This window comes from Arvicanthis niloticus, chromosome 1 (genome assembly GCF_011762505.2).
Source record: "Arvicanthis niloticus isolate mArvNil1 chromosome 1, mArvNil1.pat.X, whole genome shotgun sequence".
In the NCBI taxonomy this organism is placed as follows: Eukaryota; Metazoa; Chordata; class Mammalia; order Rodentia; family Muridae; genus Arvicanthis; species Arvicanthis niloticus.
The window spans coordinates 86891966-86906707 of record NC_047658.1 but is presented as its reverse complement, the minus strand read 5'-3'; the positions used below and the strand labels follow the sequence as shown (position 1 = coordinate 86906707).

General features: G+C 45.3%; 1 protein-coding gene across 2 annotated transcripts; it reads left to right on the top strand.

Annotated features, from left to right (window-relative positions):
- Positions 1 to 504: 504 nt before the first annotated feature.
- Umod (uromodulin) lies at positions 505 to 13428 on the top strand. Of its 2 annotated transcripts, none has more exons than XM_034515078.2 (11): positions 505 to 651; positions 1502 to 1634; positions 1833 to 2612; positions 2701 to 2808; positions 4209 to 4417; positions 5270 to 5418; positions 7283 to 7528; positions 10047 to 10209; positions 10732 to 10813; positions 11506 to 11547; positions 13003 to 13428. In XM_034515078.2, exons 2-11 carry the CDS (start codon positions 1541 to 1543, stop codon positions 13062 to 13064), a joined length of 1935 nt encoding a protein of 644 aa, XP_034370969.1. In that variant the 5' UTR covers positions 505 to 651; positions 1502 to 1540; the 3' UTR covers positions 13065 to 13428. The 2 variants fall into 2 exon arrangements, with proteins under 2 accessions (XP_034370969.1, XP_076797845.1); XM_076941730.1 differs by having other exon boundaries at positions 525 to 651; positions 1438 to 1634.
- The last annotated feature ends 1314 nt before the right edge of the window (positions 13429 to 14742 follow it).

Here is a 14742-nt window from a genome sequence, read left to right as displayed (position 1 = left end):
TCAGGCAAACAGCCTCTTCAGTTATAAGATTATTCCCCAGCCCAAGGACCCTCAACAGTTTGGACTCCAGCCTTGTCTGACCAGAGGTCCAGTTGGGGGCTGTCCAGATGGTCTTGCAATGAGATGCCATTCTCAGAGACTCTCTCTTTCCTGTCTGGACTCTAGTGGGAAGGACTGATCTGGTGAAGCTGTTCTGAAGAACAGCTGTTGAGTTCCAGGCTTCGAAGCAGTGCAGGCTGGCTTCAGATACTGTCTTTGTCCTGGCCCCTTGGGCTTGGGTCCACCTCGTCCATGCCCAGGTCCAAGAAAAAGCCCAGCACCTTGGCACTGTTTTGCCAGTTAATGTCTAACTGAGGAATGTCTTGCTGCCAAAAGGTGCAAACAGAGACCTTGTATTTCCAGGCACAGGTGTGACCCCAATGTCAATCACTTTGTGTCTCTAACTACCAGAGGAAAAACTAACAACAACAGCCTCGTGGCTTGGAAAAGGTGAACTCTATGCCAAAAGGAAAGAAAAATTCTAGCCCCACAGAAACGATCTCAAGGAGTAGAAACAGAATAATTGGAGAGAGAGGGCCAGCCAAGGGCAGACGTGTATATATTGATCACAGGCACTTACTTGTGAATGGACTAGTCCTGTCCTAGGTTCAGGTAAGGCTGACTGGAGCTGTCACTCCCCATATCCATGTTGCCTCTATCTAATCCCATTCTCTTTCAGGATGGCTGGGGTAGGAAGTTTAGCGTCTGGACACTGAGGTCTGTGCTAACCATCATGCCATTCTGGTTTGCTGCTGTAAAACTTAGGGTAACGCTTGCATCCATCTGGAATCGTTTCACCTGTTGCAACCACAAATAATCATTTGGAAAGTAGTAATATGTATTATAGTATATATATGTATATAAAGTTAACCATCTCTAAAGTTTCTTATCTTTTGTCATTTCTTTACATGAGTTGTATGACGGTGCAAACTATATTTATTAGTCTCCTTGGTATCTAGCACTTTGTTCGGCACATGATAGCCACTCAATAAATGTTTGCTGAATGAATAGGTGTGATCAAATTGTAAGTTCAGGTAATCAAGGACCACCTGTAAAACTCCTAGGCTTCTTCTAGTAAGATGTAAGTCCTGAGTACTACCCCGCCTTGCAACTTTTTGCTCCAAATGAAAGACTTAGTTCTTCAAAATGTGCAGCACATGGAGGTTTGGTGGATGAGCACGGGCCATGGGATGTAGGGGCATGTCCACAGAGGCTTCAGACAACCACCAAACCTAGAATTAGAGCATTGCAGTCTTCCATATCCATATGAACGGTGCCTCCTGGTCTATATAAATGCTGCTCTCTGATCCATATCGATGGTACACAACAAAAGCATGTCTTCTGTCTCTAGGGAAGGAAATTAGATCATGTGCGTGTCTCATCCATCTCTGTTCTCAGGATTTCAGGCATCAGAAACACAAAGGAAATACAAAGTACCCAACCTATCCTTGCCTTTGGGCAGGTGTTTCCAGGACCAAAAGCAGAGGGCAGAGCTTAAAGGATGAGGCGGCTGCTCCCTTTGACCTGTATGCTGCTGGTAATGGTGGCAACCTCCTGGTTGACTGTAGCTGGAGCCAGTGACTCAACAGAAGCAAGTAAGCGTGTGCATTGGGGAGGACTTGGTAAGCTCCAGAATGAAAAGTAGATTGAACAGAGGACTCTCTACTCAGGGGAGCTTAGATGGGCGGGTTTCAAAGGTGTCAACAATGTAACAAGTCCTGAGAAGCAAGGAAGTCTGTGCTGGGCCATCTGCCAGCTACTGGGGTTCTGAGGCTGGGCTCTTTTGTCCGCAGGAAGGTGTTCTGAATGCCACAACAACGCCACCTGCATGATAGATGGGGTGGTTACAACATGCTCCTGCCAGACAGGCTTCACTGGCGATGGGCTGGTGTGTGAGGACGTGGATGAGTGTGCCACCCCATGGACTCACAACTGCTCCAACAGCAGCTGCGTGAACACACTGGGCTCCTTCGAGTGTTCCTGTCAGGATGGCTATCGTCTGACGCCTGAGCTGAGCTGCATTGATGTGAATGAGTGCACAGAGCAGGAGCTGAGTAACTGTCATGCCCTGGCCACCTGTGTCAACACGGACGGCAACTACTCGTGCCTGTGTCCCGAGGGCTTTAGAGGGGACGGTTGGTACTGTGAGTGCTCCCCGGGCTCCTGTGAGCCAGGGCTGGACTGCTTGCCCCAGGGCCCGGGTGGAAAGCTGGTGTGCCAAGACCCCTGCAATGCGTATGAGACCCTGACTGAGTACTGGCGCAGCACAGAGTATGGTGCCGGCTACACCTGTGACTCAGATCTGCATGGCTGGTACCGGTTCACAGGCCAGGGTGGCGTTCGCATGGCTGAGACCTGTGTGCCCGCCCTGCGATGCAACACGGCTGCACCCATGTGGCTCAATGGCTCTCATCCTTCGAGCAGAGAGGGCATTGTGAGCCGCACGGCCTGCGCACACTGGAGCGGCCACTGCTGCCTGTGGTCCACAGAGATCCAGGTGAAGGCTTGCCCAGGTGGCTTCTATGTTTACAACTTGACAGCTCCCCCTGAGTGCTATCTAGCTTACTGCACCGGTGAGTCTGGCAATGCCCTACATGTACAGTTTGCCGGAGTCTGTCTTGAGGCACAAGCTGTTGTCTATATGTATTGGTAATATTGCAGATCCTAGCTCCGTGGAGGGGACTTGTGAAGAATGCAGGGTAGATGAAGATTGCACATCGGATAATGGCAGATGGCGCTGCCAGTGTAAACAGGACTTCAACATCACAGGTAAGACCCAGGGGGAGATTTATTGAGAAAATGATCAGCACTTAGGAGCAAGGCTTATGCTGGCATGGGCCTGTGACCCAGAGGAAACACATCCAATCAGTGAGCTGGAAAGGTTACTAATAGCCTGGGCAGTTTGGGGTTCCTCCCCAGTTGGCTCCAAAGTTCTCAGAGGGTAGGGACTGGGGGGACCTCTTCCTATTCAGTGTCTTCTTTCTGAGGACCCCATGGCAGGCCCACTAGGCAACCAGAAGCTGCTGAGCCACCTGCCACATCAGAAGCTGATTGCAGTAGTTCTGTAGCCAACGTGGGTTGCAGGACAAGGCACTGGTCCTCTCTCACCTTGTGTTCCTCATGGTGTTACTGAAGATGGCTAAGTCTGTTCCAGACTTGGGTCATGTGTGGTTCTTGATGGTCTGATTCTGCTGGCATCCAAGTACGCTCTGTCTGGTGAATTTTATGATGAACACAGTTCTCTCCAAATTGGTGGTGCTTGCTTCCTTGAGGTTAGATCAGGGTGTGGGCGGTCATAATGTATTTGCAAGTAACACCTCACAAGGTTAACTGTAAAAAGGAACACAATGGAGAGGAAGTCATTACGCTTCTGTGGTGCTTTAGTAAAATATTTTAGCAAGACAAAAGATGAGCTTTTAAAAAAAATTAAAAGTTTTTAAACTTATGTGCATGGTGCCTCTCTGTGTGTTTGTGTGTGAGTATGAGAGAGAGAGAGAGAGAGAGAGAGAGAGAGAGAGAGAGAGAGAGAGAGAGAGAGAGAGAGGTGTATATGTGAGGAGAGTCTCAAACACCATGGTGCATGGTGGAGCTCAGAGGATAACTTGTGGAAGGTAGTTCTGTTTTTCCACCCTATAGGTCATAGGGACTGAACTTGGGTAGTAGGGCTTGGCAGCAAACACCTTTACCCATTGAGACAGACATCGACCCCCCAAATAGACTTTCATCACTGCCTACTACAAACCCTGAGCCTATTCTTTGTCCAGGAGGGAAACTAACCAGTATATGGCATCAGACTCACTGTCAGTGAGAGGACTGGTAACTGCATAGATGTAGGATACAAAAAAAAAAAATGGCAATTAACAATTAACTTTTTTTCTTTGTATTTTCTCCTATCATCAGGGTTTGCTGTTTAACAGTGGATGAGTAAAATACCCTCAAACCAACCTAAATTTTGTATACCACCCACTCTTAAAGGAACTGGGTGGCTGAAAATTGGACCCACCCATGGATGCTGATAATTCAGTTTCGTCTGAGAGAACTGTGATTAGCCCAAGGGATCTTAAATGCCACCATCTGGTGGCCAGCCCAGTGAACATGCTGTGCCCCTGGGGACATGCCTGACCCCAGAGGCACAGGCGCCTAATCCTGCTGTTCCTGACCATTTTCAGATGTCTCCCTCCTGGAGCACAGGCTGGAGTGTAGAGCCAATGACATCAAGATGTCCCTCAGCAAGTGCCAGCTACAGAGTTTGGGCTTTATTAAGGTCTTCATGTACCTGAATGACAGACAGTGCTCAGGCTTCAGTGAGACTGGTGAACGAGACTGGATATCTATAGTGACCCCTGCCAGGGATGGTCCCTGTGGGACAGTATTGAGGGTGAGTTTTTGCCAGGAGAGACAACAGTGTCAGAGTGCTTTGTGCCTAGTTAAGCCCCAAATCCACCCTTATATGAGCTTTAGGTGAGTTGTTTGATCTAACTGAATAACTTCATCATGGAGGGATTGTTACTTCTCTGGATGGAGTTGAGAGAATTAAATTGATTCATGTGTCTGACCTAATCTTGACCTGTAAAGATGGCTGCCCGTTTTATAGATGGAAGAGGCAGGGCTAGGCTGGCAGTGATGGCTTCCAGCCACTAAAGTCAACACTGGGACCAGAGGTAAGCCAGTTTGTGTCCAGGGATCCTGAGGAGAGTCTCATACCCAGAACCATCTAGAGATCAGCTCATAAATGTTTGTGTGGCTGGTGCCTGGCTTTCTTCTGACTCCTTCATCCTTGGAAAGAAAGTGGGAAGGAGCAAAAGGACAGTTGGAAAGGAAGAAATTGTCATTTGTTAGGGACAGTGTAAAAATAAATTAGCGATCGCCTGCATATAATTTTTAGTTTTGAAGAGAAGACCTGCAGTTTTTAACTAGCCCGGGCTTTGCAGATCCCATGCTCTGCAGGGACATACTCAGATCTTAGGGAACCGTGAACCCCCATCCCTTCATCTGTGAAGCAAGGATTCAGCAATCCTGCTACTTTAGGCTATTGGAAGGATTGGCAGGATGATGCAGGAAGAGGTTGTAGCTTGGGGTCTAGAACATGGTGTCTTCTCCTAATGTCACTTCTGTTGTGACACAGGGATGGAGAGGGCAGCTTTCCAGTGTCCGCAGACAAACTCGTTGGCTGTAAAACCCTGCTCAGGGTCTCATGTCCCTTTCTCCCACTCCTCCTCCCCCAACACAGAGAAATGAAACCCATGCCACCTACAGCAACACCCTCTACCTGGCAAATGAGATCATCATCCGGGACATCAACATCAGATTCAACTTTGAATGCTCTTACCCTCTGGACATGAAAGTCAGCCTGAAGACCTCTCTACAGCCCATGGTCAGGTGAGACCATCAAAGACCTCCAGGGCTCCTAGGGGTCCACCCCACAATCCTTGACTCTATCACCCCCTCATCCCCTTACTCCTTCAGCTCCTCACCCCCTCACTTCTTCAGCTCCTCAGTCCCTTAACCCCTCAGCCCCTCACCCTTCACCCCTTCAGACCCTCAGACCCTCAGCCGTAAGATCTTCAGTTGCTTTGCCAAAGAGGAACTGGCTTTGGAGACTGGGAGGCAGGATTACTTAATGGAGACAGACACCTAGTAAGGATTCCCAGAACCCAGATTCCAACCCAGGCTTTGCCATACATTAACTAGATAGATAGCCTTGGGGAACCCTGATCCACCATCTAACTGTTGTCCCCATGTGCCAGGGGCTTTAACAATACTTTCACTGCTTTTCTTAGGTCAATGATATTTTGCAAAGGTGAATAAAATACTAGTCTCTGTCTTTCAGAAGGATTGCGGGGGTCTTGCTTCTGGAGGGCACTTTGGGAAGTCATATCTTTTATTTAGATCTCAGTTTTTATCCTTCTCTGAATTGAAAATGTCTGATTAAAGAAACATTTATATATCATGCTCTTCAGACCTGCCTTGTTTGGGTGGAAAAGTAGCTGGAGAGGTGAACCAGAAAAATTCCATCCATTTTGGGTTTTTTTGTTTTGTTTTGTTTTGTTTTGTTTTTAAACAGAATTCCATTTCTAAATAAAATTGAATCTCTGAGTATGGTGAGTCACAAGCCACTGATGTTTGTGTTGGGAAAGAGAACAGTTGCAATCACTAGTATTTATTGAGCATTTGCTCTGTGCTAAACATCATGTTAACTGCTTTATAGGAAACATCTCATCAGAGTATTATAGTGACCCTAAAACTGTGGTTCTCAACCTCCCTAATGCTGCACCCCTTTAATATGGCTCCCCATGTTGTGGTCACCCCCCAACCATAAAATTACTTTTTTGCTACTTCATAACTATAAATTTGCTAGTGGTATCAATCATAATAAAAATATTTTGGGGGATAGAAGTTTGCCAAAGGGGTCGTGATGCACAGATTGAGAACTGCTGTTTTAGAAGGGGCGAGAAGAGTTCTGGGTTGATATGTGTCTGACTTGCCTACTTTGGGCTATTGAATAGAGTATTACTTAGCTAAGCAGTGCCTTGGGATAATGTAGCCATGTGCTAGGCCTGCCTTTAAGGTGCCAGAGCAACAGGTATGTAACCAAACCTCTCTGGGGGCTCAAGGGAGTCTCAGCCTGTTCTCCATTATGAAGTGGACCTCTGTATTGCTGGACATGTCACACCTTATTCTGTGTGACACAAACCCCTCTGTCTCCTTTGAGAGATCACGCAGTGATCTTGAGTGCTTACATTAAAAGCCATTCATTTATAAGACCCAGTCTCCGGTAGGTATTGAAAGTAACATCATGATGAATCCTCAAAACTTCAGTCTGTAGGGCTCCTGACAGCTCGTCTCTTTCTGCCTCTTGAAGGTTGAGACTCAAGAAGTCCAGGCAGGCCCCTCAATAATTTGTCCTATTTCGAAGAATGGTAGCAAGGGGACACCAGCAGTGCACTGGTCATGAGACTCAAGATAAGGTCTATGGATCTGTAACATCAGCATCATCGGAGCTTGCTAGAGATGTAGAACCTGAGTACTACTTCAGATCTGCTCAGGCAGAGAATGCTTCTTCCCAACACCCCATGCCCCTGTGTGCTCACTGTAGTTTGCCGCAGTGAGGGATTCAGTGCTACCACTAAATAAAAATGCCAAATAACTGCAAGGAACCGACCAAGATTGCTGACCAGAAAGGGTAGCGGTAGCTGTGAGTATTCTCAACGTGGTCCTCTTACCAGCTCTTCTTCCTCTACAGTGCCCTGAACATCAGCTTGGGTGGGACAGGCATGTTCACTGTGCGGATGGCACTGTTCCAGAGCCCTACGTACACACAACCTTACCAAGGTCCTTCTGTGATGCTGTCCACTGAGGCTTTTCTATATGTGGGCACCATGCTGGATGGGGGTGACTTGTCCCGGTTTGTACTGCTAATGACCAACTGCTATGCCACGCCCAGTAGCAACTCCACAGACCCTGTGAAATACTTCATTATTCAGGACAGGTAAAGCAGTTAGTCCTATTTGGGGGCTCATGGATGGGGTCTGGGGATGTGTCTTTATAATTAATGAGGGGAAATACCTCTTCACGATCCTGTAGCTTAAATTTAGCATTCTGACTCACCCCAAGTACAGGCAAAAAGTCACAGAAGGGTTTGAGAATGCAGGGATTTACCTATGCCATCCATTAGTTTTTAGGTGCTAATTCATTAGGATTCTCCCTAGATCTTATTATGTAATGCATTATCAAATATGGCAAGTATGAAAAGCACATATCAATTTAAAAAACACTTTAAGAGATGTGCTTTGATTTAACTGGTTTTTTTTTTGTATTCTTGAAATATCTTGTTTTATGCAATAAAATATTATCTTTGAGGAGTGTTCCATATGTTCATTGGAGTGCTAAGTGGGCATCCATGACTCAGAAAATATAAGAAACCTGATGGCAGGCTCGGAGCAGCAGGCAGAGAGTCCTGACTGAAAAGAATATGGAATGGGTGTGGTCAGCTAAGGAGCAACTGAAACCATGAGGCGCTGTCCCTTCCATAAGAGGCCTTAATTAATCAGATATTTTGAAGGTTTGCTGATTACCAGGTGTCATGGTTGTCCTGGTGAGGAGAAGAGTTGAAACCCTTTACACTCATGCAGCTTAAATTTAGAAGGCAAGATGGACAGTTGAATGAAAGTGAGGTATGCAAAGTGTTGCTAAAGTCTCTTGGATGAATGAATTGCAGGAGGGAGAGGCTTCTCTGCCTATGGTGCTGGCAGAAAGGCACTCGTGAGAAGCTTTGACTTAGCTTATCCTGAGGGTGGTCCTTAGAGTCAGCCTGGTTCCCTGGAAGATAAATGCTTAGTTGGGTGCTCACCAAATTTTTGCCCTGTTTAGAATATCCCTTTGTAATAAAATAGAAGTCTGTTTTAGAATTTCTGGAGAGTAATTGTGTCCAGCTAACATCTGATAGCTCTCACATTTAACAAGTTGTCCTCACTTGTAAGATCTCTTCTGTTCATATAACAAGTAATACAAAGTGATCTCCATGCGTAGTCATGATCAAAATGTAGTAAACAACAATACAGATGTTGGGACACACAAGCAACCTGGAATTGCTACAATGTTGACACGATCTTGACAGGGCATGAGAAGGATATGAGTTCCATCCTTGGCTTCTCCATTTCCTTGATCTGAGGCGCAAGCCAGCTCATGTACTTGGATGTTTGTTTTCTCATGTGGCACATAGTGATAAATAACACATGCTCTGTAGGAATCTCTAAAGTTATTTTTCATGAGTATAAAATTGAGGCAAGTATGTTCTGAAAAAAAGCAGGAAAAAATGTGATGTGTATTTGTGTCTCTGTGTGGGTGTATGAGGAAGCTGGCCTGAGTGTTATGTGTCAGGGAGAAGTATTACAACGTCACAAGACAGGAGGCAAGTTGAGGACACTGAGGTGACCAGAGAGGTCACTAGAATATCTGCATAGGCTGAGTATTTGGGGCTGTCATGGGCTCTGTTACATATGGATTTCCCTTTTGGAATGGGCTGCTGCTTAATTTCAAGTCATCCTCAGCTGCTTCTTCTCCTTCTTCTCCTTCTTCTCCTTCTCCTTCTTCTTCTTCTTTTTCTTCTTCTCTTCTTTTTCCTCCTTCTCCTTTTCCTCCTCCTTCTCTTCCTCCTCTTCTTCTTCCTCTCTTCCTCCTCCTCTTTCCTCCTCCTCCCCTTCCTTTTCTTTTTCCTCCTCTTTTTCCTCTTCTACCTCTTCTTCCTTCTCCTGCTCCTCCTTATCCCCTCCTCCTCTCCTTCCTCCTCTTTCTCTTCCTCCTCTTTCCTCCTCCCTCTTTATTCTTCCTTCTTCGTTTTTTCCTCTTCCTCCTCCTCATTTTTTTGTCAAGTAGAGTTTTCGATGCTAGGATTGGATCTGATCTATAGTGGTTATCTAATACAGAGTGAATGCTACCCTGAATGATCCTTTCTTGGTTCTTTAATTTGACATTCTAGCTTTCTTCTAAATTATCTTTGAACAAACGTGAAATGGAACAGGGGTACCCACTTCACCTGCCCAGAATGGCCAGTGCACATGTGAACTTCTGGGCACAACACTTGTGTTGGCGTAGGAGCTGGCAGGACTCCCTAGTTTCTGCTGAACAAGCACACATTCAATAGCGTAAAATACACAATGATTTTTGAATATATTTCCTTGGCAATGAGAAATTTCTGACTTCTGGATTGTTCCAACTCTGAAGTTTAAAACTTGTATCAATTTTTTTAGCCCCAAATATATGGTGTGCCACACTCTGTTCTAAGCACTTTGCAAAAAAAATAACTAAGATAATTCTCACAATTATTTTTTGACATGGACTATAATTATTCTCCTGTATGCCTGTGGAGAAATCGAGGCACAGAGGGGTTAATGGGATAACCAAAGTCACACAGCTAACAGGTAATGATGCAGTATTAAAACCCAGAAAGTAGAGCTCCAGAGTCTTGGCTTAACCAACTCTATCATATCTTAATGTTCCCCATTCAGATGTCCACATACAGAAGATACAACCATTCAGGTGACAGAGAATGGCGAGTCCTCTCAGGGCCGGTTTTCTGTTCAGATGTTCCGGTTTGCAGGAAACTTCGACCTTGTCTATCTTCACTGCGAGGTGTACCTATGTGATGCTATGAGTGAACAGTGTAAACCCGTGAGTCATAAACCCACCATGACAGCCTGCTGGGATGCCCATCTCTATCACCAAGACATTTGGCATAAAAGAAGACATGAACTTGTGATGGTTTTCTATCTTAACATATGGGTACAGAGCTTCAAGACAGAGTGAGCAGGGCCAGTCAGGACACCTGGTCTACCTGACAGTTAGGAAGCAGTGACTATCTCAGGGTGCTTGGCTGATAAATTGACCTAATTTGCAAACATATCTATCAATAAGAGGAACTAAGCCTTCAGCATTATGTGCAACTCAGATGTTTTAATCTATTGAAGCTTCACAGAAATTCACCAATACTTGCTCACTTTCTCAATTGGAAAAACTCAAAGAGCTTAAGTACCTTGCCCAGAATGAAGGGGTTAGGCTGGAATGTGAGCTCCTATTTCCTGTACGAGACAGAAGGATGCTCTTCTGACCTGGCTGCTCACATCTCATGCCAGGATCACATCATACCTTCCTCTCCACACATGAGTGATTTTCTGTGTCATTCTTCCCCCACAGACCTGCTCTGGTACTAGAGTTCGAAGTGAGAACTTCATAGATCAGACCCGTGTCCTGAACTTGGGTCCCATCACACGACAAGGTGAAAGATCTACTCTTCCATCATGCCTCTGAATGGGGAAGAGGCAAGGTGGCATAGCCTGGCTTCTTGGGTCTTACTGGGAACTGAAGAGTGAGCATCAGTAGCTTCTCTGGGCATAAGATGGGCTATCTGCTGCCTTGCTCTTTTACCAATTGTAGAGGATTCATTCATTCATTTATTCATTCATCCATTGCAGAGACAGGCTTTGGTGCTTACTGTGGTTTGATAGCTTGTGGTAAGCAGAACAGATCTGTTGCTGTGGATCTTACTGATCAGTAGAGGAAGTGGCATCATTTGGATGTGTAGAACTGCAGTTGCCTTCATGCAGGAAGAACATGTACACAGAGTTTGGGGCTCTTCTGACAAAGGAACCAGACCCAGTCTTGGTGATGGGGAAGATGAAGGAGAAACTGACCTGTTAGGAGAACTGAGAGAAGCTAGGCCAGTGGTGTTGGATAAACTAGTGTAGGTGGGGCTAGCCCTGTGGGACTTTGTAGATCATGATATGTTTTAAGCCATTCTTCTGAGGTCAATAAGAGTGGGGCTCTAGAATGATCCAGTTCAGGGGAAAGGTGTGGTCAGATTTTGGTTTCAGAAAGATGACCTTGACTATACAGGGGGTAGGAGCTTATCTCAGCTTCCCCAAAAGTCACATGTCTCACTTCTCATGGATCTTTCTGTTTCTCCCAAAGATGTCCAGGCCTCAGTGTCCAAGGCTGCTTCCAGCAACTTGAGTAAGTTTAGGTTCTTTCTTTACAGTTACTTGCCCCATGATATCTTTCTGTGGTTTCTATCTGGGGGTCTGAGTGGACTGGAGGGCATAGCTTTCAGTGTCTAGACGTGTGTTTGTATGCATATACACAAGAGTGCTGTCTCACAGTAGTGTGCAGAAACAAAGGCATGACCCAACAGCCTAAAAGAATGCAGTATCCAGGTAAATTTGCACTACATACTTATATCTCTATGAAAGCACACACATTTATATCTATATGCATACTTGTATGTATCTGCATAGACAGATCACACACACCCCTATCTGTACAAGCATATTCATATATTTATCTACAAACAACACATACTCATATCTGTACACAGATAACACACCTATCTGTACATAAACCATTGATACTCATATACCCACAGATTACACACATTCACATCTCTACACACATTCAAGGGTGTACAGAGCACACATCTGTCCATGAGTCACAAATGCTCACATCTGCACACACAGATCATCTATGCACAAACCATACATACTCATATCCTCACACCGACTGTACATACTCTGTATATAGGCCAGGCACACTCATATTGGCACACATATCACAATACTCATATATGCACATACAGACCCCATACGTTCATAAATGCACATGCTGATCACATAATTCATATCTGCACACACAGATCACATGTGTTTGTCTTTTTACACACAGATATATGCACAGCTGCAGTTGCATGCATGCATGCATGCATGTTTACTAATCAAGCATCCACATATAATTATTACAAACCTGTTCCCCAAGGACATGTACATCTGCCCTGCCCTTTCCTTGGCACTTCCTGAAGCTGAGTGTCATCTCTAACACCTTCAGGGGCTGTTCAACAGGTTACAAATATTTGCTGAGGGCCACTATTTGCCAACTGAGCCAGACAAACACAAACCTTTTTTTCTTCTTCATGGCTCAGACCACACAAGCCAGAAATGGGTGATATCTTTGTGGCCTTTCCCTTATGCCTGCTATCTTATTTGAAACTTCAGATGAAAATTGAATCCACAAAACCAATGCCTTTCTTGGCTTGTGGAACCTGGATCTAAGAGAGCTCTTACACAGACCTGGTGTTTATCAGTTCTGTACCACTGAGCTCAGAGCAGGAAAGTTGTGGTGTTCCTATGTCTTAGGCTTGTCCTCTGTGTTTAGCCTCCAGGGTCTCTGGGGTGGCTGAGTCTGTTAGGTTCTAGAAGAAAGTCCACACCAAGTATTCAAGAGACACTACTGCCGTTTTCAAACCACATGGAATGGAACCTTTATCTGCCCTCCCAACCAAGGCAGGCATCTTCTCCTAAATGCCTAGCCAGAGACAGTAGTTCTCCTTCTTGGCTATTCTGTAGGAAAGTATCATATGTTATTCCACACAAAAACGCACCAGCATCTGCCATGTCCCTGTATTTGTTTACCTTTTAGGGCTCCTGAGCATCTGGCTGCTGCTGTTTCTCTCAGCCACTTTGACCCTGATGGTTCAATGATGGAAAGCAGAAAACCTGGTGTGACTCCCAGCTCACTTCCTGCTGGCCAGGAGTGGGGATGCAGGCTAGTTACCAGCCAGAAGAGAGGGAGCTCACACTGCCTCCAGCTTTCACTTATGCTCTTCCTTTAATCCTCACCATCAAAAACCAGTTGGTATCTTTCAATGATTCTCTTTCTTGAAATGAGACTTGTGATATGTCTATACACGAAAACCCTGTCTCCTTAAGGAATGTGGCAAAATAATAAGTTTAAAGCATCAGCTTTTGGAGTTGTTAATTCAAATCATTACAGAGTACACAGTTGCTGTGAGCACTGTCTTTTGCTGAGATTACATGGTGGGAATAAAACAGATCCTTTCCCTACCTTTATGGACTTTACAGTTGCTCCAAGAAACTGGGCTCAATGAATGTTCTGCTATGTGACCTAAGATAAGACATACAATCTATCTGAACTTCACCTGTCCATCCATTCATGTATATATCCATCTTTCCATTCAATAAACATTTGCCAAGTCACTACCATGCTAGTTACTAAGACATGCTGGGGGTTTAGCAGTGAACATAGGCAGTGAGCAATTCCAAAGGCTGCCAGAGACTTCAGAAATGGAGACTTTAACAGACAACAGGAGCTGGCTGATTCTTTGCAATGGGGGCAACCCTGATGCCCTCACAGGGCACATTTGGTTTTTCAGAAATGCATTTTGAGCCACATGTTGGCAGATGAGACAGAGCCAGTCCCTGCCTTATAGATCTTAGGTCCTAAGGAAGAGATGCAGAAGCAATGGAAGGTGTCTTGTGCCTCCTTGGGACTCCTGTTCATCGGGTTTTTACTTGCCAATCCTAAAGTTGTAGGTCTTTTCTCAACCCTCAGCACTTAGGGGAAAGTACACCCATTCACCTTCCATTAGCAGAGAGTCATTGTGAGCCTTCATACGTGAACAGGAACCAGACACCCAGCAATCACAGAGATTGCCAGAGAAAGGTCACCAATGCTAATGGGAACTCTTTTCTTTGACCCAGCTGTTCCTTGGCTTCCCATCAGATGCAAGGGAAAGTCACACTTGCAAGTCAGAAGCAAGGGCTGCTGGGACAGTGTGTCTTATGCTAAGAGCTCTTATCACACACAGACATACACAGAATGTACAGGCCTCTTGCTGTTATACAAGAGCTGTGCAGGTGACCCAAAGTCTGGTCCAATGCTGCTCCATTCATAATTAGTCTGTGGTCAGCGTGGACCGAGTAACTTCAAACATAATGGTCTGTGTTGTGACTCGGAAGCTGCAGATCTTGAAGAGAAGGTCGACGCCATCAGAAACAGGAGCAGCAGTTAAAGACAAAAGCCGGGTGAGGGGCAGAGGAGAAATGTCACAATGACATGACGTCTCCGCCCCTTTCTTTTCCACACCTGCTTTCTATCTTCTAGTTACACAGCTTAATATATCCCTTAGATATTCTGGGCACAAATTAAATACCAGATACTTTTACAGTAATGAGGAAATAGGAAATTACCAAAAGCCATTTGGTAAGGAAGATACTTTGAAATAATAACCATGAAATGTGACAAGCGGTGACAATCACTGGGGAGGAGTAAAAGGGCAAGGGCCACATAAGAGTGTAATGGTAGTATTGAGTCGCATAAAATGACAGGGTACAGTTTATCTGACAAATAGAGGCTGAG

Bases quoted from the DNA above. Each gene is read 5' to 3' on its own strand.
- Umod (XM_034515078.2), top strand. From the start codon at position 1,541: ATGAGGCGGCTGCTCCCTTTGACCTGTATGCTGCTGGTAATGGTGGCA. The intron at 4,418-5,269 runs GTGAGTTTTTGC...CCCCCAACACAG, and splicing joins CCTGTGGGACAGTATTGAGG to AGAAATGAAACCCATGCCAC. The intron at 7,529-10,046 runs GTAAAGCAGTTA...TTCCCCATTCAG, and splicing joins TACTTCATTATTCAGGACAG to ATGTCCACATACAGAAGATA.